The sequence below is a fragment of the Nematolebias whitei genome, chromosome 11, assembly GCF_014905685.2.
Source record: "Nematolebias whitei isolate Nwh7 chromosome 11, NemWhi1, whole genome shotgun sequence".
Classification (NCBI taxonomy): Eukaryota; Metazoa; Chordata; class Actinopteri; order Cyprinodontiformes; family Rivulidae; genus Nematolebias; species Nematolebias whitei.
The window spans coordinates 48,961,547-48,976,397 of NC_056508.1; the positions used below are offsets into that span (position 1 = coordinate 48,961,547).

The 14,851-nt window shown below is 48.4% G+C and overlaps 1 protein-coding gene across 1 annotated transcript in view; it reads right to left on the reverse strand.

Annotated features, from left to right (window-relative positions):
- The window catches only part of fgd1 (FYVE, RhoGEF and PH domain containing 1), a 31,739-nt gene extending 20,897 nt beyond the window's left edge, over positions 1 to 10,842 (reverse strand). Inside the window, exons 1-4 of the mRNA XM_037684606.1 lie at positions 10,707 to 10,842; positions 4,628 to 4,885; positions 4,349 to 4,547; positions 3,545 to 4,268 (exon numbers count right to left, since the gene is read on the reverse strand). Coding sequence (XP_037540534.1) covers positions 3,545 to 4,268; positions 4,349 to 4,547; positions 4,628 to 4,885; positions 10,707 to 10,842 — 1,317 coding nt within the window. The remainder of the gene's footprint in view (positions 1 to 3,544; positions 4,269 to 4,348; positions 4,548 to 4,627; positions 4,886 to 10,706) is intronic.
- Positions 10,843 to 14,851: the final 4,009 nt, after the last annotated feature.

A 14,851-nucleotide genomic window follows, 5' to 3' on the forward strand; every position in this document is an offset into this window, starting at 1 on the left:
CAGGTGTCCCTGTGATGGACTGGAGACCTGTCCAGGTGTCCCTGTGAAGGACTGGAGACCTGTCCAGGTGTCCCTGTGATGGACTGGAGACCTGTCCAGGTGTCCCCTGCCTCTTGCACAGTGATGGCTGGATATGAGCACCAGTGACCCCAGTGACTCGAAAAGGAAGAAGTGGGTAAAGATGATGGATGAGAACAGTCAGATTTGTGTGCCTCTTAAAAAGACAGATGCTATGTCTGTCAATCTGTCACTTCTGTGTCAATTCAATTCAGTTTATTTGTAAAGCTCCAAGTCACGACAGAAGTCGTCTCAGGGCCTGAACAGAAACATTCATGTATAAAATAATAATTGAACAGAAACATTCATGTATAAAATAATAATTTAACAGAAACATTCATCTATAAAATAATAATTAACAGAAACATTCATGTATAAAATAATAATTTAACATTATTTATCTGAGGAGCAGCTCTGAGTTTAACTCCATCACTGAACTCTCATCTTGAACAAGCATGAAGGCGACAGTGGAAAGGAATTCATTCATGCTCATCTACTCGCACAGACTCATGTTCGTGCTGCTGTTGTTCGGTGTATTGTTTTTGCACTATTAAGTGTTTAGCATATTGTATAGATCTAATACTGTATCTTTTACAATTTATACTTTGTTGGATGTAACTGGGACCCTGTGTACACAATTTACCACATGTGATGCAAATGACAAATAAAGACACCTTGACCTTGACCCTTGAAAAACTCCCTCATGAGGAAGAAACCTTTAGCAGAACCAGGATCAGGACAAGAGGACCATCTGCTTCGACCGGCTGGGTTTGGTAGGAATAGATACACAATGGCAGGTCAAGAATCACATGTTAAGATAGAAATAGTATCAAATGAAAACTATTCAATTTTAACAATTCATTTAAGGGAATGAGGTCAGTTTGTCCTCTAGTAGTCTAAGTCTATAGCAGCATAACAAGCCGACCCTAACTATAGGATTTATCAAACAGGAAAGACTTAAACTGGACAATGTGTCAGTCTCATGGACAGAAACTGGAAGTTGGTTCCACAAGAGAGGAGCCTGAGAACTGAAAGATCTTCCTCCCATTCTGCTTTTAGAAACTCTAGGAACCACAAGTAAACCTGCAGTCTGAGAGTGAAGTGCTCTGTTAGTAAAATATGGAACAGTAAGATCTGTAATATAAGATGGACCTAGGTTGTTGGGAGCTTTTTGAAGGTTAAGGACCTAAAGGCCTGGATATCACCTAACTTTCATCATTTTTCCCCAAGTATTTTTATTGTTTTGATTATACAGAACGGGCAGCACGGTGGCGCAACTGGTAGAGCTGCTGCCTCTCAGCGAGCAGGTCCCTGGTTCAAACCCCGGTCCAGGGGTCTTTCTGGGTGGAGTTTGCATGTTCTCTCCGTGCATGCGTGGGTTTTCTCCAGGTACTCCAGTTTCCTCCCACAGACCAAAAACATGCATGTTAGACTGACTGGTAACGCTAAATGGTCTCTAGGTGTGAGAGAGAGAGTGAATGGTTGTTTGTCTCGTTTGTCTCTATGTGTCCCTGTGATGGACTGGAGACCTGTCCAGGGTGTCCCCCGCCCCTCGCACAGTGATTGCTGGACATGGGCACCAGCGACCCCCGTGACCCAAAATGGAATAAGCAGGTAAAGATAATGGATGAATGGATTATACAGAACAACAAACAAGCTGAACAGCAAGTCCACATACAGTATGTGACACAGGGGTTTCATTATATTCAAACTGGACATCTTATAACAGTCTTATTTCCACCACAAGGTGGTGTCTAAAGAATTACTAAAAGGACAAACACAGACATCAGAAAGGTTAAAAAATTAAAAGAAAGGAGGAGGGAACAGGGCAGCGATGAGGACAAATTCTACTCCAAGGAATTTGCATCAAATATTTTGTCGTAGTATACCAAGAAATGTTGCCATATCTTCAGAAACTTGTCAGCTGGATTTTGGACTGTACTTCTTATTGCTTCAAGCTGGAGGAATGACATAATGTCACACACCCAGTTCGAATGTTTTGGGGGTACAGGGTTTTTCCAATTAGTAAGAATTAGTCAACATGCTAATAATGTAGAAAATGCTATCAATTGGGATTGGCTTTTTGAAATCCTATTAGTATGCACTACCTCAAATATAGCAGTGATAGATAAGCTCTGGATCAATTTTCTCTTTACAAATATATGTAAATGTATTGATTTCTGACCAGAATGTACCTAATCTAGGACAAGACCAAAACATGTGAGCCAAAGAGGCTGGTGCTTGGTGACAGCGAATGCAGTTTGGATCGACAGTAGGATACACTTTAGCCAGTTTGGTCCTAGAGAGGTGCAGGCGATTGAAAACCTTAAATTATATCAATCTGTGTCTAACACAAATAGATGATGTGTATATTTTATGTATAGCCCCTTGCCAGGTTTCATCTGTCAATTATATATTTAGGTCCTCCTCCCACTACATTTTAAAAGGCAAAGAGATGGGCATTTTATGGCTTGGATGACAGCAAATGGCTGGGACACATCACCCGACCGCCCAGATTTGAGTATCAGACATTCATCAAGAGGGCAAACTTCTGGTTTTAAAGGAAATCTAGGAAACTGAGCACAAACAAAATCCCGGACCTGTAGATATCTGAAAGAATGTGAGTTTGGTAAGCCAAAATCTATTACCAAATTATCAAAAGGAACAAATGTCCTATCTACGAAGAGGTCTCCCACACATTTTATGCCTTTTCTCGACCAGTTATGGAAGGTTGTATCTATAAAGAGACAATTTGAAGAGGAACTTTTACCATTTTAATGAAAACAAATCCAAGGTGATGGTTTTTGGAGACACCTCTGTCCCTTTCCTTTGAATTTAGGCCTCTTAGCCCAGTACAGCAAATGGACTGTGAGGACTTTAACTGGATCCTGAGCTTAACTTGGACCATCAGATCAGGGCAGGTATTAAAAGGAGTTTTTATTAATTGCAGAAGCTTCCCAAAGTAAAACCAATTCTTCCAAGAAGGCATTTTGAGACAGTAATCCATGCCTTTGTCACCACTCGGCTGGATTACCGTAATGGACCCTATCTGGGGGTTAGAAGCTCCTCCATGGCCCGACTGCAGAGGGTCTAAAAAGCTGCAGCGCAACTTTTAACTTTAATTTCCCATTTAATATTTGCTCCATTGGCTGCCTGTACAATTTAGGATACATTTAAAATCTTTTATTTGCTTTTAAATCCTTGAATGACCTTGCCCCACTCTACCTTTTACAGCTGCAGCAGTTACACCCCCACTCACACTCAGACAAGCTGACCAGCAGCCTCAGAGTCTCCAAATGAAGTTCAAACTTGGGGGAAAGAACTTTTTCTGGTACCAGGAGCACCAAGTACCAGAGAAAGCTCTGAGTCCTTCTCCTAGGGAACATCGAAGGCTACCTTTAGCTAACTGCTCGTTAAATTCTAGCTGTTAGTTTGTTGGTTAGATGTTTCTCATGTGTAAGCTCATTTATGACTGGTGCTCTCTCACCTCAGCAGAGTCTTGTCTGTCAGTTTGGGGCGGGGCAAGCACAAAAGTAAGCTCTGCCTCCTCCTCTAGGTCACTGTCTCCCTCCTCAGAAAATTCTCTTCTCTTCCTTGCTCCTCCCCTTGACTCCCTTTCCTCCCCATCTCCTCCCTCTCCAGCGTAGGAGGATGAACTTGAGAGATGGGGAAACAGGGCGGGACTGCACGGACAGGCCATGCCCCCATCATCCACGCTGGCGTAGCAGAGCTCCTCACTGTGTGACGGCGAGCTAATACTGTCAATGCCACTGTCCCGATTGGCCAATTTGCCATCGGTCTGAGAGGAGGGGAGGGACAGACGCTCAGAGGGGAGCTCTGATTGGTCGAGCAGCAGTGGCGGCTGTTGATCCCTGATTTTCACAGCAACCGCATCATCCTCCGACTGTTTCTCCATGGGCAAATGCTTCTGACTGATGTTGTCACAACATGCTGCCAATAGTTCTTCATCCTCCTCCTCCTCTTCCTCCTCATCATCATCATGTTTGTCACACAACTCCTCCCCTCCCCCCTTGCTCCCCCCTCCTTCTGTAATATCATATCCTGTGGCCTCACATGGTAGCTCCTCCTCCGGTGGCGAAGGGGAGAGTGAGGGAGATAATGGTGGTGATAAAGGTCGTGGAGAGGATGGGTCGAGTGGACGGGGATACAAGGCCCCCCCAGTTAAATCAGGCACCACAATGATCTGCTCCCTGTAAATAAACAATAATTAATAAACCACCAAACAAACAAAGTAATGATATAATTTTTCATCTGACCAATCAGAACTCACCGCTCAAACTTCTCAATGAGTGACAGAACGCAGGTGGGGGACGCAGTGCCATCTGCGTAGAGGGGGGGTCGTCGGCCCCCATGCAGGTCTGCTGAGACGGCTCTGCCGGGTGGCGGGGGTGGGAGGGGTTTGTCTGGAACTCGAGGGCGGGTTCTCGGCACTCCTGCCAGCTGTTGGAGGTGGAGGGGTTTGGGAGGAACTGTAAAGAGGGGTCAGGGTCAAAGGTTACATGATATGACTCAGAAGCATCAGTGAAAAAGCAAGATGGAGGCTTGGTACCCTGAGGTTTGGGCCCCAACAGTGGTGGACGACTCCTGGTTGGTGCAGTTAATGTGGTCACTGGCAGCTGCAGAGGGCTTGTGTCAAACACTGAGCCACCACACTCTACAAGCTCTGCCCCTTCCTCTGGAAAACTGGGCCCTTTGTTTGAGCTCAGCAGCTGAGGAACGTCTGCCTCCAGCCCCCCCTGGATGCCACATGGTGAACAGGACGACTCAAGAGACAGAGCCTTAGTCAGCAAGCTGGAGGAGGTGGGGCCTGTGGAGAGGTGGAAGACATGCAAATAAGGCCACACCCACAGAGAGCCAAAAATAACTACCTCTGTTTCCAGCAGATAATAATAATAATAATAATAATAATGTCATCACAATGTCAGCACTGTATGTTTCCATACAAAGGCGAAATTAGTCTCTGCATTTAACCCATCCACCACCAGGTGGTGCAGTGGGCAGCTATTGAGGGCGCCTGGGGGGCATTTTGGGGATGAGGTGTGCTGCCCAGAGACACCACGTGATATGCAGTGACTGGGGATTGAACCTGGGACTTTTGGGTCCCAAGCCGGCTGCCCTGCCTCTACACCATCTCGGCCCCCAAGATGACCAAACACCAGTCTTCAGTTAGGGGCGCTGAGCTCTAGTACCAGTTGGGTTTGAAACCATCTCTGTTCAGTTCTGCCAGTTCTAATCCACATCACCAGAGCTTCATCTCTTTGAAAACAAGTCAAGACTCTGAGTAAATGAGGAACCTTCTTTTCCCTGTGACCAGGTCTCGTCACCAGAACCTGCTCTGGGTCCACTACCTCAACTCAGCCTAAAAGAAGCTGAGGACTCCTCCTGCTTTTGGACCTGCAGGCCACCCGGGTCCACCCAGGAGCTGCTCTCAGGTCCTGCTGACATATTTGAGCATGAAATGGGTGGAACACAGGAACCGTTTGGACCGAGGGTGAAGTTGGATCGGGTCAATCCTCCATCTTAGATAATGTGAGCAGAAAAAACAGAACTCAGCACTCTGAACAAACCGGTTCTACCGACCCAACTTCTGTGGGACATGATCAACAAGTACAACCCCCAGCACCTCCAGACATCCTGACCTACCAGATGACTAAACCACCAGACCTCCAGACCACCTAACCAGCAGACCACCAAACCACCAGACCTCCAGACAACCTGACAATGATACCTCCAGACCACGAGACCACCTGAACTCTAGATAACCTGACCACCAGACCACCTGACATCCAGACAACCAGACCACCAGGCTTCCAGACCACTGGACAATCTGACCACCAGACCATCAGGCCATCTGACCACCTGACCACTAGATCTCCAGATGACTAGACCACCTGACCACCAAATCACTTGAACACCAGACCACCAGAACACCTCACCAGATAACCTGACCACCTGACCTCCAGACCACCAGACCAATAAACATCCAGACCACATGACTGCCAGACCACCAGGCCACTAGACCTCCAGACAACCTGACCACTAGACATCCAGACCACCAGACCAACAGACAACCTGACCACCAAACCTCCAGACTACCAGACCTACAAACCACCTGACCTCCAGATCACCAGACAACCTGACCACCAGACCTCCAGACCACCAAAAAACATGTCCAACAGACTACCAGACCACCTGAACTCCAGACCACCAGACAACCTGAGAACAAGACCTGCAGACCACCTGACCACAAGATAACATGACCACTTGATCTTCAGACCACCAGACCACCTGACTTACAAACCACCAAACCACCTGACCACAAGATAACTAGACCACCTGACTTCCAAACCACCAGACCACAAGATAACCAGACCACCTGACCTCTAGAGCACTAGACTGCCTGACCACCTGACCTCCAGACTACCTGATGACCACTTGACCCCCAAACCATCAGATAACCTGAACAAAAGACCTCAGACCAACTGATCACCAGACCAACTGACCACCAGACCTCCAGACCAAGAGACCACCAAATCACCTGACCAACTGACATCCAGACAACCATTCAACATGACCACCATACCTGCAGATCACCAGACCTCCAGACCACAAGACAAACAGACCACTTGACTACCAGACCTCCATACCACCAGACCACCTGATCACCAGACAATCTGACCTCTAGACTTGCAGACCACCATAAAGCTGAGCACCATACGATGTGACCACCTGACCAGCAGACCTCCAGACCACTTGACCACCAGACCTCCAGACCACCAGATAACCTGACCACCTGTCCTAAAGACCATCTGACCACCAGACCTCCAGACCACCTGTCCTAAAGACCACCAGATCACCTGATGTCCAGAAGACCTGACCACCTGACCTATAGACCACATGGCCTGCAGACCTCCAGACCACCAGACCTCCAGAAAACATGACAAAAAAGACCTCCAGACCACCTGACCACCATTCCTCCAGACCACCTGATCACCTGACCCCCAGATCATTTGCCCACCAGATCACCTGATGTCCAGACCACCTGACCTCCAGACCACTTGACCACCTGACCTCAAGACCACCTGACCTTCAGAACAACAGACCACCTGTCTTCAAGAGCACCTGACCATGAGACCTCCAGACCACTAGACCACATGACCACCATACTACTAGATGATCTGACCTCCAGACCAGCTGACCACTAGACCACCAGACCACTAGACCACCAGATCACCAGACCTCCAGACCAAGATACCACCTGACCTCCAGACTACCTAACCACCTGACCTCCAGACTACCTAACCAGCAAACTTCCAGACCACCAAACCACCAGATCTCCAGACAACCTGACCACCAGACCTCCAGACCACCTGACCACCAGACTACTTGATGACCTGACCTCCAGACCACCTGACCAGTAGACCACCAGACCTCCATACCACAAAATCACTTGACTTCCAGACCACCATACCACTAGACAACCTGACTTCCAGACCACCTGACGACTAGACCTACAGACCACCTGACCACCAGACCATCAGACCTTGAGACCACCAGAACACCAGACCACCTGACCTCCAGACCACTAGATCTCCAGACCACCAGACAACCTGACCACCAAACCTCCAGACCAACAAACCACCTGACCTCCAGACCACCAGACATGCAGACCACCTGACTGACCACAAGATAACCTGAACTCCAGAACACCAGACCACCTAACTTCCAAGCCACCTGACCACAAGATAACCAGACCACCTGACCTCCAGATCACCAGACAACCAGACTACCAAACCACCTGATCACCAGACCTCCAGACCATCTGACAACCACCTGACCACCAGACCTACAGATTACCTGACCACCAGTCCACCATACCTCCAGCCCACATGAAAACATAACCTCCATACCATTTGATTATCAGACCACCTGACTACCAGACTGCCAGACCACCTGACCACCATTCCTCCAGACCACCTGATGCCCTGACCTACAGACCACCAGACCTCCAGACTACCTGACCTTCAGAACAACAGACCAACTGTCTTCCAGACACTTGACCACTAGACCTCCAGATCACTAGAACACCTGACCACAAGACAACCTGTCCTCCAGACCACCTGACCACTAGACCTCCAAATCACTAGACCACCAGACCACTAGATGACCTGACCTTCAGACCACCTGACCACTAGACCACCAGACCACCTGACTACCAGACCACTAGACGACCTGACCTCCAGACAACCTGACCACTAGTCCTACAGACCACTAGACCACCAAACCACCAGATCATCTGACCTCCATACCATCAGACCACTAGACTTCCAGACCACATGACCTCCGATCACCAGACAACCTGACCACCAAACCTCCAGACCACCAAACCACCTGACTTCCAGATCACTAGACAACCTGGCCACCAGACCTCCAGACAACCTGACCAACAGACCTCCATACCACCAAATCATGTGACCAACAGACCACCTGGACTGCAGACCACCAGACCACCTGACATCCAAACCATCAGAACACCTAACCACAAGATAACCAGACCACCAGATCACCTGACCACCAGACCTACAGACCACCTGACCAGCAGACCACCAGATAACCTGACCAGAAGACCTCCAGACTACCTGATCTCAGGGCCACCAGACCATCAGACCTCCAGACCACCAAACCACCTGACCACCAGATGTCCAGACCACCAGACCTCCCGACCACCTGATAACCTGCCCACCATGCCTGTAGATCACCATTGTGCTTGTTCAGGATGGAAGACTGCAACAAAGTGAAGATTCAACTTGTCTGCTGGATTCCTTAGATAGAGAACTTTACTAACTGGCTTTTCTGTGTATGTGAATGTTCCTGTAAAGTCCCTGAGACAACTTTGTTGTGATTTGGTGCTTTATAAATAAACTGAATTGAAATGAATCTCCTGATCACCAGATAACCTGAACTCCAGACCACAAGACTGCCAGACCTTCAGACCACCAGACAATCTGACCACCAGGCCAGCAAACCTCCAGACCACCTTCCTACCAGACCTCCATATAACCTGACCAAAAGACCTCCAGACTACCTGACCACATTCCTCCAAACCACCTGATCCCTTGGCCTCCAGACCTGGCCACTAGACCACAAGATTACTTGACCTCCAGACCACCTGACCTCCAGACCACCAAACTACCTGACCACCAGACCCTCAGATGTCTAGACCACCTGACCTCTAGACCACCTGACCTCCAGAACACCAGACCACCAGATTACCTGACCTCCAGACCACCTGACCTCCAGAACACCTGACCTCCATACCTCCATACCATGTTACCACCTGACCACCTGATCTTGCCTATGGTCAGTGAGTGTCCCCCCCGCTCCCAGATGTGCTGCCACCTGTCTGATGGATGTACACACCTGAAGGATCACCTTGGGGGGTCCAGCCTGCAGCATCCTGAGCTGCAGGACTTCAGGACCTGGCAGAACTGGGGGTCCACCCCCACCTCTGCACCCTCTGCCTGTTAACCTTCAGAACATCCAGAGCTGAGCAGAACCTTTTGGTACAGTGTCTTAAGTGTATTTGAATCCTGGTTCTGGTTCTGACTGGGCTTCTGTTTCTCCTGCGCTCTGATTGGTCCGACTGATGTTTGAGGTCTGAGGTCACGGGAACCGCTCAGCTGCCTGTTTTGGACCGGATGTTCAGAACACTGAGCGTACTACATTACCCACAATCCCCCAGCACCGACCTGGGCCCATGCTGTGGTTCTGTTTGACAGGACACTCGAAGCAAACAGGAAATGATGTCATACAGGCGTCTGGTACTGATGCACGCCATGGTTCTGATCCACAGCTGGTTCTGGTTCTGAGCAGGTCCTCCACCAGCAGCACCAAGCAGTTTGAATGTTCTGATCCAGATAAACTGGTTGGACTACCGGCTCCAGAACCAGTTAGACACATCCTTTGGATCTCTATCAGAACCAAATAGGTGACCCGGCAGAACTAAACCAGTTCAACAGCACCAAGTAAAACCATTAGCAAGTCAGAACCACATACGGCCCGGACCCAGGTCATTCAGAGCCAAGATCTGGATCTGGGTCATTCAGAACCACGGGCCCAGCAGCCTCCAGGTTCTGCTCAGAACCAGATGTGGTTCTGTCTGATGGTGCACGCGCACAGCCCCGCTGTGTTCTGCCTCTGATTGGCTGCAGCAGATCAATCAGGGATCCGTCACGTGATTGCGGCTCGATCAGAACCACATCTGGACCAACTGCAGCCCGGAGGCCGGTTCGGCTGCGGAGATGTGGGTCAGTGTGTGCGCGTGCAGAGCGTGCGCGGCGCCCCGCCCCCTCGGATTATTGTTATTTATTTCATGGCAGAAAAATGAAAGCAGGCTGCGAGAGCTGTAGCTGTGCGCGCGCAGCTCGGTGCACGCGCCGCTGGACTCACCGCTGGTGCTGGTGCTGCTTCGGTACATCGCGCAGCAGAACACCAGTCCGGTCATTAAAGGTCCGTTGGTTCCGGGGCGGAGCGGCGCCCCCGGTCCACAGCAGCAGAACGAACCCGACGCGCGCGCGCGCACACTTGCACACACACACACACACACAGTCGCTGATGCACGCACGGACCGGTTCGGACGGTCCGGACCGACGGCGCGATGACAGGATGCAGCTTCTGGATCAAGACGGCGCGCGCTGCCGCTCCCGGTGCGCGTGCGGCGGAGGGGGCGGGGCTGCTGGCGCGCTCTTCCTGCTCCGTTTCCATGACAACAAATTAAAAGACGATAAACCCTGACCGGAACCAGGTGTGGGCCAGGAGAACAGAACAGGTCCAACGGGACCAGGACTGAACGCGCTCTAACAGAACCAGACCTGGTCTATCGAGCACTGCACCTGACCGGACCCCCTGATCCAGGTCATGTCAGGAGTAGAGGTGGGAGGAGCTTAGGTTGGAGGTGGGAGGAGCTTCCTTCAACTCAGATTGACCTTCAGAACCTGAACAGAACTGATTCGGATCACGGTCAGACATCAGACCTGACCTCTGACTCCTCCCCCACAGAACCACTGACTGTCAGTGACCCCCCCCCCCCCACAGGACAGACAGGAAGTGAGGAGACTGACATCTTTTTTTTTTCCCCAATACTTTGAGTTTAACTTTGTAAAACATTAAAAAAGAGGAAAAACACGTCATTACTCCTCCCTGACCCGCCCCAAAGTGGAGACAAAATAAATCAGGAGTAAAACAGCACAACACCGTCTGGACTGACAGACAGTGAAATACTACCCAGGTTACAATACTCCAGTCACTACCAATTCCAGTACCTCACTATTTATTTAAAAAGCTCAATAAACACATCAGGTCATGTGGAATGGTAAACCCCCAAGAATTTCATTAGAAAAACTTACTTGGGATTATAAACTTGGTGGGCTTAAGTTACCCAATCTCGAAAAGTATTATTTAGCTGCTCAAATGAAATTTATCACCTTTACTTTGAGAAAGAAAATATACCATCCTGGATTTAAGTGGTCTGCATGATGTTAAAGAAAGTTCACCTGCGGACTTCATCTATGAATGGACCCCTACGAGTATTTCTAACAAAATTCATTTGATTAAAATATGGCACAAAGCTATTGGAGTAAAGAACAGTTTCACCCCGTACACCCTTGAAACAGAATGGACTCGTACTATACCTCGCTGGATAGCAAGGTTCTGGAACAATGGCATCAGAGAGGGGTTCGCTACTTGGAGGACTGCTATGAAAACGGATCTCTGATGCCCTTTGAAGCACGAGGAATGAAAGTCAGCCGTAGTAAGACAGAGTCCATGTGTGTGAATGAGAGGGAGGAGGTGGAGCAGTGAGGCTACAAGGAGCAGAGGTCACAAAGGTGCAGGACTTCAAGGACTTGGGGTCCACTGTCCAGGAACATGGGGAGTGTGGTGAAGAGGTGAAGAAGAGAGTCCAGGCAGGATGGAGTGATGGAGGAAAGTTTCAGGAGTGATTTGTGATTAAAGGGTGTCAGCAGGGTGTATGTTCATTGTGTTCATTGTACAAACCGGATTCCAAAAAAGTTGGGACACTAAACAAATTGTGAATAAAAACTGAATGCAATGATCTGGAGATGGCAAATGTCAATATTTTATTTGTAATATAACATAGATGACAGATCAAAAGTTTAATCTGAGTAAATGTAACATTTTAAAGGAAAAATATGTTGATTCAAAATTTCACAGTGTCAACAAATCCCAAAAAAGTTGGGACAAGTAGCAATAAGTGGCTTGAAAAAGGAAATTGAGCATATAACGAACAGCTGGAAGACCAATTAACACTAATTAGGTCAACTGACAACATGATTGGTATAAAAAGAGCTTCTCAGAGTGTCAGTGTCTCTCAGAAGCCAAGATGGTAAGAGGATCACCAATTCCACCATTGTTGCGCAGAAAGATAGTGCAGCAATACCAGAATGGTGTTACCCAGCGTAAAATAGCAAAGACTTTTAAGTTATCATCATCAACCGTGCATAACATCATCAAAAGATTCAGAGACTCTGGAACAATCTCTGTGCGTAAGGGTCAAGACCGTAAAACTCTACTGGATGCTCGTGATCTCCGGGCCCTTAAACGTCACTGCACCTCAAACAGGAATGCCACTGTCAAGGAAATAACAGAATGGGCTCAGGAATACTTCCAGAAAGCATTGTCAGTGAACACAATCCACCGTGCCATCCGCCGTTGTCAGCTGAAACTCTACAGTGCAAAGAGGAAGCCATTTCTAAGCAAGCTCCACAAGCTCAGACGTTTGCACTGGGCCAGGGGTCATTTAAAATGGAGTGTGGCAAAATGGAAGACTGTTCTGTGGTCAGATGAGTCACGATTTGAAGTTCTTTATGGAACACTGGGACGCCATGTCATCCGGACCAGAGAGGACAAGGATAGCCCAAGTTGTTATCAACGCTCCGTTCAGAAGCCTGCATCACTGATGGTATGGGGTTGCATGAGCGCTTGTGGCATGGGCAGCTTGCATGTCTGGAAAGGCACCATTAATGCAGAGAACTATGTTCAGGTTCTAGAACAACATGTGCTCCCATCTAGACGTCATCTCTTTCAGGGAAGACCCTGCATTTTTCAACACCATAATGCCAGACCACATTCTGCAGCAATCACAACATCATGGCTACGTAGGAGAAGGATCCGGGTACTGAAATGGCCAGCCTGCAGTCCAGATCTTTCACCTATAGAGAACATTTGGTGCATCATAAAGAGGAAGGTGCCACAAAGAAGGCCCAAGACGATTGAACAGTTAGAGGCCTGTATTAGACATGAATGGGAGAGCATTCCTATTTCTAAACTGGAGAAACTGGTCTCCTCTGTCCCCAGACGTCTGTTGAGTGTTGTAAGAAGAAGGGGGGATGCCACACAGTGGTAAAAATGGACTTGTCCCAACTTTTTTGGGATTTGTTGACGCCATGAAATTTGGAAACAACAGATTTTTCCCTTAAAATGAAACATTCTCTCAGTTTAAACTTTTGATCTGTGATTTGTGTTCTATTCTGAATAAAATATTAGATGTTGGCACCTCCACATCATTGCATTCAGTTTTTATTCACTATTTGTTTAGTGTCCCAACTTTTTTGGAATCCGGTTTGTACTTATTTGTGTTCATTGTATGTTCATTGTATGTTCATAAAGTGTTTATGTCAATTTAATAAAAGCTGTTAATATAAAAAAATTCACTGAGAATCTGTTTATTTTTATGTGAGAATTAAAATCTGTTTTCAGCTGCAGACACTTCAGGTCCAGATGTTGCTCAACAACTTTCACCAACATTTGGAGTCTTCTAGAGTACCTGTAGAATGGGTTGGTCCAGAACCTAAAGAACAAGTTGTTTGGGTTGTTTCAGAACCTACAGACCAGACCAGGTCATTTCAGAATATACAGACCGGACCGGGTCGAGTCAGAATCTACAGACTGGACCGGGTCGAGTCAGAACCTACAGATGCGTTGTTGAATCTAGGAGCAGGACTCAGACAAACAGACAACTCTTTGGGGAACAACAGATTGTTTTACTGAGAAATGAAAGTGAAACCAGGTCAGAACCTGTGGTGTTCTAGAGACCAGCAGAGAAGCAGAATATTGCAGCAATGACGTCACCACAGCTACAAATAACATGGCTGCCCCAGAGCCACTATGGAACATGCAACATGGTGGCTGGTTCTGATCCAGTCCAGTGGAGGTGGCCTTGAGTTTTACAGGGCCCGGAGCTGACAGGTCTGTGTGAGTCTGGCTGTGTAGAATGACCAACAAGTTCTGATGGAAGATCTCCAGACCCAGATCCCAACCAGCAGCTGGTTCATCCACTACGACAAGGTTCTGCTTGTAAGACTGAAGAAGTCCGAGTGACTCAGATCTGAACCTGCATGAGTTCACAAGTTTTTCTGTAGAATCCTGGAGTCCACAGGAAGCAGCTCTTCTGAACGTCAGTGAAACCTCTGACCAGACCCTGCAGGTCCTCGTCCAGACCCTGACCAGACCCTGCAGGTCCTCGTCTAGACCCTGACCAGACCCTGCAGGTCCTCGTTCAGACCCTGCAGGCCCTCGTCCAGACCCTGACGGTCCTCGTCCAGACCCTGCAGGTCCTCGTCCAGACCCTGCAGGTCCTCATCCAGACCCTGACCAGACCCTGCAGGTCCTGGTCCAAACCCTGACCAGACCCTGCAGGTCTTCATCCAGACCCTGGCCTGCAGGTCCTCGTCCAGACCCTGCAGGGTCTGGATGA